At 42.3% G+C, this 22,452-nt stretch overlaps 1 protein-coding gene across 1 annotated transcript in view; it reads left to right on the top strand.

The window, feature by feature from the left end:
• Positions 1–5,066: 5,066 nt before the first annotated feature.
• Cdh2 (cadherin 2) overlaps positions 5,067–22,452 on the top strand; it is a 220,370-nt gene continuing 202,984 nt past the window's right edge. Inside the window, exon 1 of the mRNA NM_007664.5 lies at positions 5,067–5,978. Within this exon, the coding sequence (NP_031690.3) occupies positions 5,919–5,978 (60 nt within the window). The 5' untranslated portion in view covers positions 5,067–5,918. The remainder of the gene's footprint in view (positions 5,979–22,452) is intronic.

The raw sequence follows: 22,452 nt of genomic DNA, 5'->3' as shown, positions 1-22,452 counted from the left end.
GTAATCCAAGTGCTTGCGTGACCCCATAAATAAATACCCATGCTTGAGGTACCAAGCTAGAGTCTTTTGGGTATTGCAGGAATCCTATTTTATTAAATAGAATCTATGGATTATGTTTGCAATTTGTCCTTGAGAGTACATAGGCAAGAACTGGTATTTTAATTAATTAATTAATTAATTAATTAATTAATTAATGGTTCAGAGAAGAAATAGCCTAAGCAAATCAAGTGTTAGTCCTGACCCTGTTACCAATTCATGCAATAATTTTATAATGAATTAATTTTTCAAACCACAAGTCAACAAATACATAGAGAGTGAATATGTTGTTTCAAAAGTATATTTTGATATGGCCAAACTTGTGTTCCTGAATATTTACATAGTCACCAAAGTTTCAAATTTCTCTTGGTCTATATTTACTCAGCCTTGCTTCTTATATCACAGATTTTGTTGTCCAGTAAAGCTGGAACAAACTAAATAAAGTTACTCTGTGTGGGTAGAATTATGTGGGGGTGTACATATGGTGGGTGACGTATTGTAAGGCACCTGTAGAGGTCAGAGGTCAATCTCATCTTTCTACTTTTTGTTTAAGAAAGGGTGTTGCTAAAATTCCTTCCTCGGAGGGAGATGTAAACAATGCATCCCGTTCCTTCTAAGGTACCAAAGGCAAAGTTCATTCTGGAGGACCGTGAGTGTATTAGGTCTACTGACCGTGGGCATGGGGCTATGGTCAAGAGCTTTAGAGCAGCCACACTGGAAAGTCAACACCTTTGTGTGGATGAGGAGTTCCCCATGGCTGCACAGATGGACACATAGATGGTCATGTAAATGGGGTCCGCTGCCCTGTCCTTCTCACCTCAGACACTTCTAGCCCTTCCCTGGGTCCACAAGCACATAGGAAAGTGCTTCTGAGGGATGTAACTAGATATCTGAGTGAGGATTCTCTCATTTCACCCTGCTCCTTTTTTGACGGAGGAAAGTTAATAGTAAGTCCAATTGGTGTTCTTTTGCAAGTGGGCAAAGATGAACTGAAGAAGACAGGGCAGTTTTGACAGACAGACTAACCCTTGGCCAGCATGTTCCTGTTTCCGTCTCCGCTCTCTCCACAGCTGACATGATATCCCTGTACATGCAGGTTTCCAGCAGCTGATATGGATCTAGGGATTTTACTTTAGTCCCCATGATTTTGAGGCACACACTTTCTTTACCAACTGAGCCATCTCTCCAGTCTTAGCTTTCTTTTTAAATCTTTAAAAGAAACACAAACTAGAAAAGCAGTGTAGACAGAACTGGGGAAAAGGGAAGAGTATCCCCCGAGATCCCCTAGTAACTGTCCTCAAGATCCTCTTTAGAAGTCATCATATTTAATATATGTATATTAAATGCTGAAGCCCAACTGTGATCTTCTGTCTTCATTTATTTCTGAAGCAATACTGGAATTCTTCTCATGTTAGAAACATGAAATAAAAGAGCCATTGGGCTCTTAGGAAACATACTCAGCGTTAGTATACTTGAACTAAAATCCTGTCTATGTGTGCGCTATGCCTTTTATGTTCCAGAATGAGATTCCTTTTTGGTCAAGTTCACTATAATCCAGTGTAAGTTACTGTGCTCTGCTCAACTGCTCATCAGATTTTCATAACTCACTTGAGCATGCGCACTTCATTATATTTTCCATGTGGATAATTGAGTTTCACTTTCAAATACTGAAAAGGGGTAAGTAATATACTTTAACAAGAACGCTTGATATTTTTTAAAGTCATGGTTCTTCTCTGTTGTCGGAACAGATCACTACTCCTCTGAGCCACTGGTACGTGCTTGGCAGCCAGGCTGTATTGAGGGGATGGATCTTCAAGTTCCAGAACCACATTAAAGAAGGCAAGATGGTCATGCCAGAGAGCTAAGATGGGAGCAACGGAGGAGATGCAGAGTTAGATTTCAAAGTTCACACACATTTTGAAAAACAGAACTTTCTACAGGGGCTTCCCAGAAAAAGGCAGAACAGAGGTTAAAATTTGTAGTAAGATAATATGGCTGCCATTCTGAACTCCACACTTGCACTAGGCAGGCTCCTACACTGTTGGTGCACCCATCTACAAAATGGGGGGCAGCACAAACCAGGTCTAAAGTTTTGGTGACTCCATGAATGGAATACCACCCAAGTAATGCTAGCTTTAATGCAGACTGAAGTTAACTGCAGAGAATGTATAGTCTCCCTTACTTGGTAAGGGAGAAGGGTTAACCTAGTTTTCCATGGAAGAGAGGAAAGGATGCTATACAATATTTGGGAAGAACTCTGTTGGGCTGCAGTGAGTTCTGCCCTAAAGGCATGTCTCAGAGGATGTAAGGAGGACAGGAAGCTACAGACTAGACTACGACTGTTTGACATTTGTTTTCAAAGTGAGAAGCTTTAACAAAAACATGATGCATCTGTACATTTAGTGTCTCCTGTCTGAGAAAACACAAAGCAAGATTTGTTGTGATTGTGCTTTGAATGTGTTTGCAAATGAATCATGCAGATATCTACATCCTCTGAAGACTGGTTGTACGTGTTCAGTCTGTCAACAATGCTAGGCACACATACATTTTTGACATCCTCTTGTACTAAATAAGTCATAGGCCATTAGTTAGAAGTTAAGAGTTAAATGGATTTGGTGTACAAACTCAGTCTTCATTTATACAAATTTTGTAATCTTCTTCCATTTCAACAAAACTAATGCTGCCTGGTTGTTTCTCTGGCTCACTGGCAAGGTCCTTGTATTCTTCGAGTTCAATAAGCCAAGGGAGGGAAAGCCAGCTTTTAGACAAGTAATATTCTAAGCAGGGAATAGTTGTCTGAGAATGGGGCCATCACTGGCTCATAAGAAGAAATGCACCTGTTGGATGATTGTAAGTACAGTATTGTGGAGAAAGGGGTGTGCGCATATAACAGTCACTACTAGAATGGCTTTATTAGCATTATTAAGATGCATGCAATCCTCAACAACATGATATTAGACTAGGCTATTCCTTCTTGTAATCAGAGACCAACTAAAACGGTTTAGCTGGTCAGGTGATCAAATTAAAGTCGGGCAAGAATCCAATCCAATTCACAACTACTAAAAAGTGACAGCATGTAAATTAGATTTTAAAGCTCTTAACTCCAGTGATTAAAAAAAAATGAAATAAAACAAAACTGTTAGGTCCAGAGAAAGAGACCTACATAGTAGCTACTGAAAAGCAGATAGGGAGTCTTATAAAAGCTTAATTAATGGGAGCTGTGATGTTTAAAGCTTTATTCAAATGATACTAACAAGAACATATTATTCAAGTTAAAGTCTTTTATACCTTTAATAAGAATGATAATAAACATTAACCACTGCTACTACTGAGAAGAGGGTGAAGGAAGATCCCATGGCCAGGATGAAGCCTGAATCACTAGGTGTGGACATTCCCTGACTGATGTCTTCTGCTATGAGATACTCCCTGAAAATAAAATTTATAAACATGCTATTGTGAAGATAACTTTACTGCTGTTAGCATTCCTATGGCAATAACATTTAGAAGAAGGGAAAAGAACAAAGTGCACTGATTACTATATTAGCCCAAGCCCTTCATCACATCTTTGAAATTTAATTAACATAACCTTTCTTAGTTTTTGAGAAGAAAAACCACGAGAAAATTTAGTGCCATAAAACTGATTTGCAATATTATGTTTTAATTAAAATTGAATAAGTCTTCCAATTAATATTAAAAATTTAAAAGCCCAGCTAGCAAACGTACATTATTAAAAGCTGCATCACTTATGTCAAAGAAATTAGCATTTGATTTTTTTCAGGTTCATTGTCAAATTCTCAAATGATCAGTGTCTTGAAACTCGGATTCAAATGTTAATATTTCAGTTGCCCAAAGCTGAGTGTGACTTGACAAAATATGTTCATTTACTGCAAATAAGTTAACCTCAAACGTGTTGAGATACTTATATAAAACAGATTGTTTTATTTACCGCTAAAGCAAACAAAACAACCCCCTCAATACCTCTACAAAACCAACGTTGCAGGAAGAAAAATTAGCTGTATTATTTATTATCTTGAAAAAAATCAAGAGCTCCCCAAATCTAACATTCTACAAAATGCTTGTCACCCAAACTTGTAAAGTTTTACACTTCCAAGTTCCTGTTTCAAAGGAAGCAAAAATCCTTAATCTGGTGTGAATTTGCAGCAGTCATTTTATCTTTCTGATCTAATTTTCACTATGCTTCTCTGTTTATTTTATTTTTAATTGCTGCGGAGTGCGGCAGGAGGGAGTATCAAAGTCCATGCAAATGTTTGTCTAGAACTACCATCATGAACCGGTAAAAATACAAATGCAGAGATTTCAAATAAAATCGCACGCTCTCTCAAATTCCCATCGGAAGGGGTTGGGGGGCGACAAAGAAAACAAAACAAGAACACAGAAACTTGAGTCATTCCAGTACATCCGCAATGACGGGGGCTGGAGAGGTGAGAACACCAAAGAGAAGCCTGGCCTGAGCTCCCCTGCCGGCAGGATGCTCAGACAACAATGGCTAGGATGGGCTCTGCTTGTGTCGCTACTTTGCTGTGTCTGGCAGTGCCAGGAAAAATAACCTATCTGTAAAGAATGAAAAAACAGAAAAGCATGCTTTAGGCTAACAAGGAGATATCCTTCCCTTCCTCCCTCCGATTCTCAGTCGCCACCGACTCCCCGCGGCGGACCTAACATAGGGCCAGGGCCGCCAACTAGCAAGTTCCTGCGCAAGTAGTTTTATTTCCCGCAGCCCTCCACCTGCTGGGCGGCGCTCGGCGGAGCCCAGCCGCCCCTCCAGCGACCCCCGTGGGCTGCAGCAGAAGGAAAACCGAGAGCTGGGCAGGGCGGGGGCGGGTGGCTGCCGCGGATCCGGCCCGCTACCTCCGCAGCTCGGTGGCCTCCCATTGGCCGCGACGCGGGCGGGAGGCTCTGGAGGAGGGAGGCGGGAGCGAGGGCGGCGGCGGCGGCGGGAGGGGACCCGGAGGCCCGGGCGGCGCGTGCGGCCAGGCGGGAGAGCGGCTGCAGCTCGCCCGGGTCGCGCCAGTGGAGAACCTTCGCGGTGCGCGCGAGCGACGAGGAGCAGGCGGCCGGGGCCGACGCGCGCAGGCGGCGAGGGGCACGGCCACCGCAGCTCTCCCCCCCCCCCCATCACACCGCTCCCCCCCCCCCCCACGCTTCGTGACACCCCTCACGCGGCCGCAGCCGGAGAACAGTCTCCAAGTGGCCAGGAAACGGGGAAGGGAAAGCCGCGGAGGCCTGGCCAGCAGGACCGTCGCCCTTTGTGGGCGCAACGCGCACGGCCTCGAGCACCCTTCCCCCGAGGCGCTCTACGCCCGGAAGCTTTGTCGCACCGCTCGGCCCCGGCGAGGACGCCCAGGGAAGGGAAAAGCGGGGGCTCGAAAGCTCGCGTGGGGCGGGGGGAGGGTGCTGCTGAGAGCGCCACCCGCCCAGCCGCCACCTCCGTATCCTCCATCCGCCGCATCTCTGGGGCTGCCTCCGCACTCCCGGCCGGAGCTCAGCCTCCTGTGCTGCGGCCCGCACACACGCACACGCGTGCACACACACACACGCACACACACACACACACACACTTCTCGGCGCGCACGCACGCCCGCCCTTCTCCCCGCCCCCTCCCCAGCTCCTTGATCTCCCGTCTGTTTTATTACTCCTGGTGCGAGTCCGGCGGACTCCGAGGCCCGCTATTTGTTACCAGCTCGCTCTCATTGGCGGGGAGCGCAGAGCAGCGGAGAAGGGGGTGGGGAGGGGAGGGGAAGGGAAGGGGTGGCCACTGCCCGGAGCCGACTCCGCGCTGCTGTTGGTGCCGCTGCCGCTTCTGCTGCCTCTGCTGCCGCCGCCGCCGCCTCCGGCTCCTCGCTCGGCCCCTCTCCGCCTCCATGTGCCGGATAGCGGGAGCGCCGCGGACCCTGCTGCCGCTTCTGGCGGCCTTGCTTCAGGTAAGCGGAGGTCCCGGGTGGGTCGGGCTGCGAGCGGGGTGGGGCGTGCGGCGCCGGGTCCCTTTGTTCCCCGCGCCGCTGCGGGGCCCGGCTGAGCACCCAGGAAGGGAGGTGCCACACCGCGCGGCCGAGAAACTGCACAGGCGTGAAGCTTGGGCCGGACTCCCGGGCCAGCTTCTCTACCGCGCCTTCTTCGGCGAGCCTCGATCACAGGATCTCCTTGGCTTCGCCTTTGGGTCAAGGCGAGCTCGAGGGATGTCCCCAAGCAGCAGAAGGATGAGGCAGGAGAACTCCTAGGTTTTGTAGTTTTCTGTGCTTCTCGCTCCCTCATATTGTACTTTGATCCGATTTTTTTGTTTGTTTGTTTATTTTGTTTTTTCCTTCAGGGAGGGGTCGCGAGTTTGTACTAGGAATTCTCACTCTGGTGTCTTAGTTACAGGACTTGCCTCCACCCCACCCCGCTCCAGTACCCGCGCGCCTCCTGGTGCGCAGGGGCGCCGGTGTCCTATTGTCTTCATCCCAGCTCAGAGTTGCCTTCTGGCCTTTGGATTCTCTTGCCCTGGCAATATTCTATGTCGATCCCACTTAGAAAGAGAGTCTGGTCCTCTGCCACAAAGAGCGTCGGCCGGCAGGCGCTTCAGCACGTTTGTGGCCCCGGTTTTTTGGTACCAAACCTGGCGATTAGTCCCCATTACTTGGCCATACACACATGTATATATATATTCCTTTCTCTGTAGGTTGTCTCTGCCCTGCGTGGGTCCTGGGTAGGCAGTTGCCGGGAGCCACCCTCACTTTTCCTACTCTCGGGAGAGCGCCAGCGAGCCTTTTCATTGACTGTACTTAGGGGCTTGGCTGCGACTTGGAAGCACCTGCTCCACGCAGGTCCCGAGTTCTTTTGCCACTCCGCGACGCGGGACCCCAGCCCAACTTTCTCGAGTCTTCCCGACCAGGGATGTTCCTACCCTAGTCCCAGTCTTCTACAGGTCCCATTGGGCACACCACACAGCTTTGGATGCGACCCTTGTCTGGGCGGGGTCTAAGCGGGGGTCCCAAGTCTGTCCCCACGTGCAGTGGGGTCCGGTGGAGGCTGCGAGAGAGGGGTGTGTCCGTCCTTGCTGCGTGGCAAGGAAGCCCGCCTCGGACTCCTGTGCACACCCCCATCAGGAGGAGAGGGTGGCCAGCAGGGTGGTAGCCCCAAGTGCGGGCGAGGCTCGGAAGTGCCACCCCGCGGGCAGTGGGAGCGAGAAATGGGCACAGATGGTGCTGTTCACTCCCCTCTCAAGTCTGGGCCTGGGCACCCGGGCCGCGGGACTGGAGAGTGCTGCAGTCACCGAGGCGGGACAGGGCGGGCATGGGTCTCCTTCTCCCGTCGCTCTCTAGAGGGGTGTGGGCCGCGCCCGCGTCGAGCCCTGTCCATGGTGCGCGGTGCTGCATAGTGTGGCCCTGCCCTGCTTTGCCTCTCTGCTCCTAGGGTCGTGCTCTCCCCAACGCCCACTTCTGGGCCTCCCACTCCTAGGCCTCCCGGGTCCTCTGGTTCCCTTCCCCTTTCTTGGATTTCTCCTTTTGTTCTTCTGCTGGTCTTTCTCTCCCCCTTCCCCCACTCACCAGTTCTCCACCCTCCCCCAAGGCTTTCCTGACTCTGGGATTTCAGAACTATTAGACTAGACATTTTTGGCCTCTGCAGTTTTGGAGAGTGGATGGAATTCTTTCTAACTTGGAGGAGACCTGCCAGTCACTTGCTAACAAAAGTAGCTCCTGTTATAAAACCGCCCTTTATCCTCCCAGCACACACTCCTCATTCCTTCACCTCTTGTCACTTCATTTATTGTCTCTTCTTTTTAAATTGCGCTTTTTGAAAGAGGTTAGACCGCAGGGGAAGCAGGAATAGTTCTGCTTCCAGTGTTTGAAGTTAAGGGGAAGAAAAGACAAACTTAAGAAACCCTGTGTGTATTGTATTTTCTTTCTCCTTATTTTTAACAAAAGAGACGTCATAAATCAAAAGAGCTCACTTTTACAAAGCAGGATTTTTATATATCACTGAATGTTTTTGCTTCAATTCCAGCTTTAGATGATTATTTTGTTAATAACTCTTTAATATAAATGTAATTTCTAATCGAATATTGATCAGTGAAGTTGGGGCATGTGTTGGTCATTAATGCATGGAGACTCTCTTTCTCTTCTCCCCTCTGTCTTCTCTGGTGTGAATTTTGGTTGCCCTTTTTTTGTTAGGCATTAAAATACAGTCTATAAACATTAGATATTAGCTTAATATTTCCAATACATGTTCTTTCACATTGCCTTTGTGCTGATGCCGACATTAATAAACCATTGTAAAACGGGAGGTTATAACTTTACCGGTGGAGTATGCAACAGCCTTACACTCCGATAGTGCAGTCACAATGAGGGATTTTGAAAGGTCATTAGAGGCAGGCATTCCATTTTTGCCTCATGGGTTTTAGGGTTAAGTGTACCATGCGGATTGTACAACTGAGATTAGCAGTGACTTTGAGTTAAAGGTCTGCTTTGCACTCCAGAACAACAAAGATCTATCTGCAAGGTGAACGTGGCTCCTCTGCAGTCATCTGCTATTAAAAGTCTCTAGTTGCTTCTTTTTTTTCTCCCTTTCCAGTGCAGACTAAGCAGCAAGGGTTTTAGAACAGAGAATGGACAGGCTATTAGTGTAAATACAGAGGACTCTTATCTTTTCAGAGCAGTTACATAGCAATGACTGTTGAGAGGACTCTATACCTTTGGCTCCTTACAGAGCAGTCTGTATCCATTGCTTCTCCTGCCTGGGTTTTATTTAGTTATGCTTCTATCTAGATTTATGTAATTCTGTTTAATTTTACATAACAAGATAGTCACCTTCCAAGATTTCCTTTTCTCCTTCAGTACAATTGAAGGTGTCAGCATTGTCTTTTTACATGAAATGAAACAGAATTTGAACATGAAACTTCAGTGGCTGAGGGGCAAAGCATAATACCACAAAGTTATGATTAGCATCCTTTGTAAAGTATGGAAGTAGTTTTCAAACCATTGCATAGACTTATTGTTGGGGGGGGGATCAATTTTACTGTTATTACCAACCCAGTAATTAATAGATTAGGAACCTGTTTTGTTTTTCTAGTTCACAATTTAATTGCACAGCCTGTTGTTCTAATTTAAATACACTTGATTGAGTTATGTAGAATCAAGGCCAGTACCTTATTGTTAAGGAACAGAAATCTAGAATCTTAGTTTAATCCGGTGTGGTTTCAACCCTGGATGAAGATTTTGAAAGACCTGCATGCAGGATGAATATTTCTCATCTACCTATTAGGTACTGATTTTGCAAAAGTTAATATTCAGCATTTCAAACACATAGAAACTAAGCTTTGTTTCAGGAAGTGGGAGATCCAGGATTCAATGATGACTTTATGTATAGAAAGGATTTCTTCTCAGTGTTTGGTTTTTATGTGTCCTGGTAGGCTACGTTCTTGTGAAAGTAAAACTCAGCTTAGTTTGTATTCATGCTAGACTTTGCTCATTGAGCATAACTGTGCCTTTCTTTGCCTTTTCCTGGGGCACATCAGGTTCTAGCAAGAAATGGTCCATTCCAAATGTATTGGGTGTGACTGGAAGAAAGACTATTTCTCTCTCCTAAAATATTGTTGGCCATGGTTTTAAAAAGACACATGACACACATTTAGGCCTTAGTTTCAAGCTCAGATTACGCATAGAGAGTATGGTGTTGGCCTTGCATACCTTTGTGAAAGTCTACTCTGACCTTCCACAAGTTCAAGAGGAAATGATTTTTCATAAGTTTTTATTTTTTTTTTACAAAATCTTCCTGGAACACATTATATTGGTAACAGTATATTATACTAAACTGTCCTTGATATTTTTATTAAAAATTTGCAATCCATAAATCTGTTGTGCCTCATTAAGGTTTGGGGTTATTAATTTCGGAATGTGGAGACTTAAAGCAACATTGAATCTCATTTTAAAGTGGCTGCTGCTGCTTTTCCTAATGCTAAGGGACTCAGATCCCATCCTGTTTGCAGTGGGAAGCTCCTCAAGTTAGAAGAGTGAGTTTAAGGGAAAATCAGGGCTGTTATTTAAGAAGTGGAGTGTTTATGTATACACTTCACAATTTTACCCAAGTTAACATTATTCAAATTTGTTCTTTTGGCTCAAATACAAAAAGTAATCAAGTTTAAGAACTACTCAGATTTGGCAGGGAATTTTATCAACCATTTAAAAATATGATAGATTTGGAATTTGGATTTGTTTGAATAAGTATTTTATATCTGCCCTCAGAACATCTAGAACCTAACTATTTTCCAAGTAAAGAACTATGAGTTGAAAGATCACTTGTACCGAGTTATCACCTGTAATGTGTTTTCTTACTAGAGCTCCCCAGGCTGACTGGGGAAGAGGTATGCATAGATTAATATTCTGATAAGAGTTATATCCTATAATACAAAATTGATGGCTTTAAGTAAGTGGAATAGGTGAATTCAAACTCTAAATGAGACCTTTTGAAAGGTATGGGTTTTTAAATGATAATTTATATTTTAACAGTTTTTAAAGGGAAAATTGAAATTAGACATGAATCCTATTTGGTTTCTTTTTTCTTTTTCTTTTTAAAAGTTGAGGAGTTTCATTAGTCTTTTAGGGATTTTTTAAAAATATTTTTATTAGGTATTTTCCTCAATTACATTTCCAATGCTATCCCACAAGTCCCCCATACCCTCCCCCCACTCCCCTACCCACCCACTCCCAATTTTTGGCCCTGGCATTCCCCTGTACTGGGGCATATAAAGTTTGCATGTCCAATGGGCCTCTCTTTCCACTGATGGCCCACTAGGCCATCTTTTAATACATATGCAGCTAGAGTCAAGAGCTCCGGGGTACTGGTTAGTTCATAATGTTGTTCCACCTATAGGGTTGCAGATCCCTTTAGCTCCTTGGGTACTTTCTCTAGCTCCTCCATTGGGGGCCCTGTGCTCCATCCAATAGCTGACTGTGAGCACATCCACTTATGTGTTTGCTAGGCCAGCATAGTCTCACAAGAGACAGCTATATCAGGGTCCTTTCAGCAAACTCTTGCTAGTGTATGCAATGGTGTCAGCGTTTGGAGGCTGATTATGGGATGGATCCCTGGATATGGCAGTCTCTAGATGGTCCATCCTATTGTCTCAGCTCCAAACTTTGTCTCTGTAACTCCTTCCATGGGTGTTTTATCTTTTATTTGTTTGTTTGTTTGTTTGTTTGTTTGCATTTGTGATTTGCATGTGTGTCTGTGTGAGGGTGTGAAATCCCCTGAAACTGTAGCTACAGAAAGTTGTTAGCTTTCATATGAGTGCTGGGAATTGAACCCTGGTTCCCTGGAAGTGCTCTTCATCCAGTGCTCTTCATCACAGAGCCATCTCTTCTGTCCTCCCTGCTCAGTTTATTTCTTGTCAGTTAGTTATTCTTTACGATTCAAGATACTTTCTCATGTGGTCTTTCAAATTCACGTATAAAAAATTCTAAGTTCTTGGGCTGCGTATGTGCATATACACACATACAGAGATACTAATATATAACATGTATGTATATATCCATACCATATATTATGTATACCATAAAATATAGACCTCTGTGTTAAGTGCAGTTTGACATCAAGTGACAGTGAGTAATTGATACTTTGTATAGATTCTGATTTAAAGCATCATGAGAATGAGTGTGCTAGGTACACACGAGCTACTCTAGTGTAGTGTCAGAGGCAGGCGCTTGTGTGGAGATCAGGTAGCCTGGGGATCTAATCTGCTACACACAGCCTATTCACTGTAAGCCATTGTGATCCCATTTACCTCATGCTACTGTCCTGGGCCTGGTTGGGTTAATTGGTTGCTAAGAACTTTTCCACTTCTGTGATTCTTGGAATTGCTTAAAAAAATACTTCAACCATGCTTCATTTTTAATTGTTTTGAAATAACTTTAATTTTGAACCTAAAATGTAAAAATGTTAGCAGAAGGGGTTTTTGAGGCTTCACTGCTAACAGTGGCTTATCCGACAGCATCACTGAGCAGGCATTCATGGCTCACACTCTTGCCTTTTAAACGTGAATATCTTATACTGACTATGCTACTTTAAAGATAGAAGTGAACTATTTATGAGAAGGAACTAGACTTAAAAATAAGACTAATATTACTTTTATGTCCCCATTTACTTTGAGAGAAGAGTTTGCCTGAAAACCATTTAATTGAGTGGTAGCTTCGGCATTAGAAACACCCTTTGATGAGAAAGCCCTCAAGGTTTTTTGTTTTTTGTTTTTTTTTTTTTTTTAGTTACTTCTGTATTCAAGACATACACACAATTTATATGATGCTTGAAGGTAGCTATTGAAGCACTGTTCATTAGAAATGACTAGATTATAACTTAGTCACTCAATATCCCTCAGTAAGTAATAGTTTAATAATTTGTGGTATAATATGCAGACAGACTTGAGATTTCCTACTGGGTGGAACAAAACATTTTAGTTTTACATCTTTGGAATTGTTAAAGTAGTCCAAAGACCTAGAATTGCCACAGAAGATACTGTGAAAATAACCAGTGGGGTCGCTGTCTTCTGAGGATCGAGTGGCTAATAAGGCAGCATAGAAGAGAAAGCTAAGTAGGGTATGAGTAAATTGAAGTTGACCTAAACTAGTTGTAAAGAATTCAAGCAGCATGTAATAACACACAGTGGCTCCAAAGGATGCTTGCCAGGGTGATTGAGGATTTGTGCAGGCTAGTTTTTCTCAGTTTGTCACAAATGAGTCTCCTGGGAACACAGCACCCCAGTCATGCAACTGCCTCCATTTGACTGGCCTACGATCACCTGTGTGAGGGGATTTCTTGATTAATGATTGGTGAGAGAGAGAACCCAGTTCACTGTGTGTACAGTGCTAACCCTGAGCCTGTGGTCCAGGATTGTTATTACAAAGAGAACTGAGCGAGCCAGGAGGAGCAAGCCAGTCATGAGCATTCTCCATGGCCTCCGCTTCAGTTCCTGCTTCCAGGTTCCTGCCTTGAGATCCTGCCCTGACTTCCCTGTGAGATAGAAGTATAAGCCAAATTAGCCCTTTCCTTCCCAGACTGGCTTTGCTCAGTGCTTTATCAGAGCAACAGGGAGAAACTGATACAAGGCTAAATTGCCACAAAACATCCTTGTTGACCTCTTGGTAGGACCATATTGTGCCGAGTTACTTGTGCCTGGGAGGTTCATCTATCAGGAACCATTGGGATATTTTTTACATTCTCCTGACTGCTTGAATATTAAGCAATCATCTTTCTGTTGGAGAAGGTGGATGCTAAAGTGAGGTGGGAATAGGAAGGCATCGGATTCCGTACAAATGGAATTACTGATAACTGTGAGCCACCCTGTGGGTGCTGGCTATCAAACCGAGGTCCTCTATCCAGCTCCCTGTGTCCCCCTCCCCCTCAACAGAATATGCCTGTGTGTGCTTGAAAAGCAGAAAGGAAGAACAGAAGGTTGGAGGGATAGATAGAAAAGATGAGAGAGGCCACTTGTTAGTGTTCTTACCTGTTACTGTGTACTGAAACTCATTTTAACACTGTGCTGTGCGAAGCTTTACAATGATTATTAGACTGTTTAAACCACACATCCCTCATGTTCCCCATCCCTCCCAGTCTCCTCTCCTCCCCTCACACGTTCTGTAGTGTTTTGAAGAGTTAGGAAATCATTTCTAAGAGAAAGCAAGTTGAAAGATTTATACCTTGAAATATTTATAATTACAGAAATTTTGAAACAAGCGTGGTCGACCAATGACTTGATCATTAAGCTAAATTTTGATGTTTTTCCATCCTCCTTCTGTTGCCCGGAGTTTTATACATGCTTCCTTTTTTGGTTGCAATGGGAGTTGTTGCAGTTGCCTCTTACTTTTCTCCCACATTTACAGCCTCCAGGTGTTTCATAGTGAACTTGAGACTTTACAATGGACAGTAAGTTGCTCTAATTTGCCAGCCGTGCTCACAGACCATAGGAAATTAGTGACAATTACATATTTGTAGTCAATTTGAAAAGTCTCTTAAAAATAATTCATATAATACCAAATAATGTATTTTAAATTGTTAAAATTTAGAAATTTTTATTTCAGAGGTCTGGGACAACTTTGTGAAATATTTATGTAACCCTGCAGGATAGGTGATATTATTCTCCTTTTAGAGGTAAACTCAGGCAAGAATGAGTATTTTTTTCAGAACCTGAATTAAAACTATGTCTATTGAAGAAGACTGAACTTGATGCAGGCTGGACCTCTTTTTACTTAATACTGAGAATGAATATCATATTAGAGCATTTCAGTTCTAATCTATGGGACTGATTTTTTTCCATATTTAATTCATATAAGTGTACATGAGTGCATGTATGAGTGCGTTAGTGCGTGTATGTGGGGGCCAGGCAGGGACTATATGAGAACAACCACTTGTGCACATGTGTACCAAAGCATGCAGATATGCATGGAGGCTGGAGGACCATATCAGCTGTCTTCTTCAGGGATTCTCCACTGTATTAGTATTTTTTTTTTAAATAGGGACTGCCATTAATTCTAGAGCTTGCTGATTTAGCTAGTCTGCCTGTCCTCCAAGCCCCAAGGCCACCGTGACTCCCTCGACAACAGTAGGATTGTATGGGAACAGCGCATGATCTTCTTGGGGTCCTGGGGAATCCAACACAGCTCTTCATACTGGAATGGCAATCACTTTATTGATGGAGTCGTCTTCCCATATTATACTCTCTATTTAATCTTAGCCTTAAATATTTTGCTCTTCTTTGGCATTTGAAGCCAAAATGTGATGCTTAATTAAGATTTTCATTCTTTTTATATATCGTTTTCTGTCGTAAGAAGAAATCTTAGCCAAGTGTCTTTTCAGTTATAAAAAGTTTTTCAGATTGTTGCTATTCAACAAATAAGATGCTAACAAATACATAAAACGTGTTTTTGAGCCAACCTTGGAACTTAACATAATTTTGCAAAGCCCAGAGATAGACATTTTTTGGAATTGTCCTTCTCCCATATTTTTTCACTGTGACCTTAAATCCAAGATATACCATCACCTAAATTTTGAGAATGTTTTCATTCTAATGGATCATTTTCCATGTATGAATATTTTTAATTACTTTTGTCTCTCACAAATGAAGTTGTTTGGAATATATATATATATATATATATATATATATATATATATATATATATATGCACACACACACTCTCACACAGCTTGACTTAGAAAAGTTTCTGTGAGCATTTTATGGGGAACATACTGTGTTGAGAACTCCTATAAATATTTTACCTGTAACATGGCCCCTTGTGGGTAAATGGATACACCTGACTTGTCTGTGATCTTCATTTTTTTTATTTGTTAGTGGGAAGCTATTAAAGGGTACCTGAGATAAATGACTAAAAGCCATTAATTTATGTACAAAATTAATTTTAAGTACAAAAGGAAAGTTATTCACTACTACTTAATATAAATCTTTAATTGACTATGACCACTTTAAATTTTTTTTTTTGCTTCATTTTGGCTTAACTGATTGACATAGAAATCTTATGATCATTTTTGATTGTTTTCTGGGCCAGAAAATAAAGAAAAGTGTACTTTGTGCAGCAAAATCCTGTCCTGTGCTAGTCCCTGTGGCTCTGCTCTAGAAGGTACATGATGCCAAGGTTAACTGAGTTCCTTTTGATAGCTTGCTTTCTTATATGGTATGGAATTTGAAATTCAGATTGCTTTCTTACACACACACACACACACACACACATATACTACACACAGACACACACACACACACACATACAGAGAGAGAGACTTATATACATGCACACTCTGCTCAGTGGTCCTCCCCCCTTCCTAATGCTGAGACCCTTTACTACAGTTCCTCATGTTGAGGTGACCCCCAACTATAAAATTGTTTGTTGCTACGTCATAACTATAAGTTTGCTACTGTTATGAACCATAATATAGATAGCTGATAGGCAGGATATCGGATATGTGACCCTGTGGGGGTCTTGATCCGCGGTTGAGAAACACTGTGGGTACTACAGTACCCTAGTAGCAGCAGATGTCCTAGTGGCCCAACTGTAGCAGCCCTCCAGTTCTAACAGTCCCCTGGTGGCATCTGTCTGCTAGATGAGAAACAACATAGATACTTTTTACTTTTCCTTGTACCTTTTTAGAGTATGCGGTTCTGCTCCTTTTTATGTCTAGTATCTTGAACTCAGTCATGGCCCAAGCCATCCATGTATTTTAATTATTTACATTTATAGCAGCCACAGAAGTACAAAAGACTCACAGAAATAGCTATAGAAATAGGTTAAGGATGGTAAAAATGGATCACGGACAGCAGATTGTAGCAGCGAAGGAGCTTTTAACCTTTGTGGCGTCCATCCACTGAACACCTTTTGTGGATCTACCGTTTGGATCACTGTGTCTGTCGTCCTGGTAATCAGGCACGGGGTCGCTGTAGTGGAATACTGTGACTTAGTGCCTCTGCTTTCCTCTTCTTTAAAGGAATATAGAACCACCCTTCTAAGCACGACATTTCCTGCAAAAGCAGATCTTAATCTTTTTAGTGATGGTTCTTAATATCTTCTCCAAGCTTACCAGTGACCCACTTTCAACAAGGCCCTCTGCCCAGTGTTCATGTTCATTTTTAATGTGAAAAAAAGCTTACACAGAGTGCTTTGTTGTGCCCTACACTGTTCCATTTCATCTGTCCAGAGTGTACTTGGGTGGACTTTACCCTCTGCTGTTTATGTAACTCTGTTTAAAGAGCTGCATCACCCCCAACCCCCACCACTTCCCACCTGTCCTCCCCCCTAGCCTGGCTATTCCCTGAGACCTCACGTTCTATAGGTGACTACACAATTATGTCTTTTTTGTTTGGCTGGTTTTATTCAGGAGGGAAACTAATTTAATTTTCCTCTTACAGGTGCTGACTTGAATTTGAATGTGTAAGTGTGACAGTGTGCAGGCATGCCTGTGTATGGTCCCCAGGGGCCAACCTTGGCTGCCATTACTCAGGCATTGTGTGTCTTGGTTTTTGAGATGGTCTCTCATTGGCCTTCAACTGAAGAAGTGTTCATAAGCGGGCCAGAGAATCCCAGGGACCTATCTATCTTCCCATCCCCACCCCCACCCTCCCATTCCCCTGCATTTCATATACCTAGCTTTTGTAAATAAGTTCTGGATATCAGATGTAGGCCCCTATACTTACTCAGCAAACACCTTACTCACTGAACTGTCTTCCCAGCCCTGTAATTTATTTTATTGCACTAAAAAGATTGTGCTCAGCTGGCCGTTAGTGGAATATGCCTTTAATCCTAGGGCTTGGAAGGCAGAAGGCAGGCAGATCTCTGAGTTCCACAGGAGTCGGAGATACACAGACAAGTCTGTCTCAAAAAACAAAAATAAACAACAACAAACCAGCCCCCGAAAAGTGCTCTTTTACCCATAAAAGTAATTATTCACATACAGTTTTTGTTCTTTCCTGTCTTCTCTGGTAGGGAAATAAGAACTTTGCAGAAAGATTGTTGTAACCATTGGTTTGATTTACAATTAATCTCCATGTAGATGAAGCTATGATTGGGTTTATAAAGTTTTTGTTTAGAGACCTTCTTGATGGATCTGTATTTTTAATGGGGGGCAGTGGCATATTTAAATGTAAGTACAATGGATCACACAACAGATTGCTTATAAAATTTTAGGTGGAAAACAATGGCATTTTGGAAAATGGTGAGTTTGTCATTAGTGATTTATTTGCATCGATAATGAATATTTTCAAGAGTTTGAGTCCTTATCTTCCTAAACCTTAGCACTTCATAATTAAAATATATACACATATAAATATGTATATCTTTGGCCGGTGTGTCAAGATGTGCAGTGACAACTCTGTCAATATCACAATATCATACTACACCAGAGCTTGCATTCAAGTGCAATGTAAGGTAATGTGGCTTGTGCTATTTTTTCTAAGATTTACATATCCATTCACATATACATATATATCATTCATAAAGCATACATATGCATGATAATGTATTTCTCTTCAGTTGTTGAACCCTCTGGATAGAAATGCTCCCTTTATTAAATACAACCTTACGCTGAGTTAGTAACCTTGAGTGGTGGTGTGGTTCAGTGGTTAAGAATGATCACTCTACACAAGCAACTGGAGCAGGCACAGTTTATCTGTGGCTCCATCACGTAGGGAGAGGCACCTTGTTTCACCCCCAGGATCTCTGTCCTTAGCCCATAAAGGAGGGTGGGACCTGACGAGCCCTTCACACTTCCTTGAAGAAATGTTGAAAAGGCAAATCGTGTGTGGGTAACCATAGTGACAGACAGTAAATGAGCACAGAGGCACTCTCACATCCAGAAGACACGTTCTCAGCATTCTTCCTTAGTCTTTGGCTTTCATATTCTTCCCCCAGCCTTGCCCCTTTTGTACTGTCCCCTACGCCTTGGTGAGGAGAGAGATGTGGCATAGATGTCACCTTTAAAGCCTAGCACCCCAAGTCACGTGTTTTATGCAGTTTGACTAGTTTTGAGTCTGGCATTATCCATGCCAAAAGAACATTTTCTGAGGAAGGCTGAAGACTAAGCTGGTCTGTGGGTAAAGATACGTATTTAAGGAATTTTGACATCATGTCCATTTAGCAAAACAATAATAGTAGGTTCTTTCAGAGGGACTCTGTCTTTCTAGCCCGGTGTTACCGGCCAGGTTTACAGAACTAAGGCATGAGTTCTCTTTTACAAATCAAGCCTTAAATCCAGCCAGAAAGCTGTTGGTTTCTCCCACTGCTACAGTACGAGTAGTCATCACAGCATGCCAAGATGGTCATCACTTTTAGCTGGAAGGTTTCACAGTTGGATAAAGCTACCAGTGACATTTCTTCTTCCTCCAGCAGCCTACAGTACCTTGCAGTACAATGAAAGCTGGCCCGCAAAGAGAGCGCTTTGGGTCATTTCTAGCTCGTATCTCCATCTGTAATCACAATATACTCTGTGTCTTCAGCAATGGGATTAAACTTAACCATCAAATTCAAGTTAACAGCAAAGACCAGTTACAATGGACTGCATTGTTTGGGAATCTCTGAGATTTCCCTGACCAACAGCTCATAGAGATACATCCATGTCTGATATGGGGGTTGCTATTTAATAACCTTTATCTTCTAGGACGAAGCTCTTTTTTTGTTTTTTTGTTTTTGTTTGTTTGTTTGTTTGTTTTTTGAATTTTCATATAAGGACATAGATCTTTATGCAGCTTTTCATATCCTTGGTGTCCCCTTCACTCCTTTTTCTGCTCTTTTTTTCCATTCCTTTTCCTAGCTATACTCTCCCCACTTCACTGTTATTCTCCTTTTTGCCTTCATGCCTGCAGTCTTCTATCCTGCCTCCTATAAATCCCTCTTCCTCCTCCTTGGCCCCTTTATAGTTTTCTAGCATATTTAGATATTTCAGGTTAAACACACAAGTATAAAGACTTTAATCTATAGCTTACATTTGAAAGAAAACAAATAACCTTAATTAAACTAACACACACACACACACACACACACACACACTGGGAGGGGGAGAACATGAAAGTAAGAAGCGAGACCTTTGAAAAGAAGAAAAATTACAGTAGGAAAAGAAGGGTGATACAAAGTAATTATGTATATGGATAAAGCTGACAAGAACAGCCAGCAATAAGGAAAGAGAATATTTGTCTGTGTGAAGTTGCTGGGCAGTCTGTGTTCGTGCCCTGGCTCTGACACCTTGTCAAGAGTGGAAATGTGGTTTTTCACTATGTCCATGTGTAAAGTTGGGGTGATGAATCCTACTTATCATGAGGTTGCTATGAAGGGCATATTGTATATAAAGAATGTGCCCTCATGTAGTGAGCACAATTTTAGATCCTTGGCTGAAGATTCTGTGACCTAGTCACAAAATTATAACATTTTATATAATTATGTTATATAATTAAAACAACATCATTATGTTATGCAAACAAAATTAGTTAAGAGGAAATGTAATGATTTGAGTAGGTTTGAACATTTACTCTGTACATGGCTTTGTTCAGTGCTCAGTACTGTAGCTGGTTTGTGACAATGTGTGGGTAGCCCCCCCATCAGCACTTCTAAGACCACACTTGGAAACCAAAATTGAAAGCTATATCTCTTAGTCATCTTTCCATTCTAACATGTAGCCTGATAAGACTTCCACCATCATTATAATTAGAGGAGGAATGAGTATAGAGTATAATTCTCTCAGGATACCACACGTGATCAGACGGGCCATTCTGTGGTCTTGGCGGTTTCTTCCTTCTCTCGTTTACTGTTTTAATGTCCTATAATGGACATCGCTGAAGACGCAGGTTTGTACTGAGACCCACTCAGCTCCTGAAAACTTTTAACATGAGACCCTAGCAGGGGACACTGGCGAATGTCATCTGCTGGTGTAGCTTGGTGGTAGCACTGCACCTGCAAAGAGGAGGATTTATTGACAAATAGCTATAGAGTACTTTGCTTTAAATTTAAGTGTTATCATGTCATAATTGTACCTTATTATTTTTCAGTAATCCCTATACATCACCCAGGAACTACTCTAAGCGAATGTATTAAAATACTATATTAATTCATTGAATTCTCAAAGACAATCACCTACTGAACATCACAACAGCAGTCCATGATGGTGCTAGTGCTTCTTTTACTATGTGAAGGGACTTGAATCCTATGCAAGCAGCCCAATGTGTGTTTTGAATTCCTGAGCTTGATATATATGGAACTCAAGAAAAAAATTAAAGGTCATAGACACTTAATTTTTAATTCATTTGAAGATCATCTTTTTTAAAAGTGTCTTTTTTTTTCCCTAGAAAGTATGGTGTGGTGAAGGAGACCGTATATAAGTACTACATATATGCTTTATATCTTATTTATTTGCGTGGGTGTGCGTGGGTGCCATCTTGCCGGACATCCATGTGAGAAGTCAGAGAACCACCTGGGAGAGTAGGTTCTCTTTCACCAGGTGGGTTCAGTGACCCAACAGAAGAACTTAAACTTGGTAGCAAGTGTCTTTTTCTGCTGAGCTATTTTGCCAGCCTTACTTTTAAAAATAAAGTATATAAATATGTCAGTATAACTACTAGGCAAGCTTAGGAAGAATAGTTTCATTATTCCTCAGAATTCTGGACCCAACCCTTCCTTTCTCCCTAAAATAAAACTTACCTTTATGTTTCTAATATTTATTCCTTATTTCCATTATAACTACATCCTCTATAATTCATTCCTTAAATGTGGAGATGTAGCTTTTATATATTATATACATTGTTCAGTATATATGTATATATACCCACACACACATATGTATACACACACACATACACACATATATGTGTGTGTGTGTGTGTGTGTGTGTGTACTATGCATATGTCTATGTGCTGTACTTCCATTCGTGATTTAGTTTTCTGCTTATTATGTTAGCTAGATTCATTCCGTTGAGTTTTGTGGCTATAATTTGTTCATTTGCACTAATGTAGATCATTGCATGCTATGAATATGGTACAATTTACTTATTTGGTTTGTGGTTGATGGACCGGAGTGTGACGCTTCTGATTTTTTTTTTTTTTTTACCTCTGCTAACACTTTTCCATGGGACCTGGGTATGAATGCCAAAGATACCCCAGAACTGTGTTTTCAAATTTTAGCTTACGTAAGAATCGCTGGAAAGCTTGCTAAAAACAAACCCAATTGCAAGCTTCTGATTCACTAAGTCCTCAGCAGACCCTGAGAATTTGTGTGCCTAGGAATTTTACCAGTTAATGCAAGAGTTTCCAGATGCGTCCACCACGCAGTATACACACATTTCCACCAATTTTTTAAAGCTCAACTTTGACATTTGGAAAAATGATAGTTTATGTATTAGTGACTCCTTTTGGTGTAAACTTGAGGTTGAGAGTGTTTGCAATGAAGGATGAAGTTCAAAATCTCCCTGTCATTTGGCCTGGTTGCTCATCACCTAGGGCTCATAAGAAAATGTGCTTGTGTCTCTTTTAAAATGGAATCACTGGTTACATATAATATTTGCAGAGTACTTACTTTGTGTCAGGTGAAGGCCTTTACCTGCATTGTTTCATGAAGTCCTTGCATCAATTCCCTGAAACCAGTATTATTATCCATATCTATCTTACAAGCCTCAAACAGAGCCTGGCTGAACTGATGCTCCTGAAGTCTCAGGAGATTGAATGGAGTTGTGGCTCCTATGTAACCACTTAAGGAGTTCACAGGACAAAAGGCAGCACATCTGACTCAGTGGGATCAAGGGAAGTCCCTTGTGGACTTTGGAGACTCACCTCCTGGAGGGGGATTTGAACTTCTGAATGAGGACTTAAGGGATTTCATTTTCAAGGAGCAGCTTTTGTTTTTCTGTTTTTGTTTGTTTGTTTGTTTTCTTTTAAATGGAAAGACC

Source organism: Mus musculus, chromosome 18 (genome assembly GCF_000001635.26).
Source record: "Mus musculus strain C57BL/6J chromosome 18, GRCm38.p6 C57BL/6J".
Classification (NCBI taxonomy): domain Eukaryota; kingdom Metazoa; phylum Chordata; class Mammalia; order Rodentia; family Muridae; genus Mus; species Mus musculus.
This window is presented reverse-complemented; position numbering and strand designations above follow the sequence as displayed.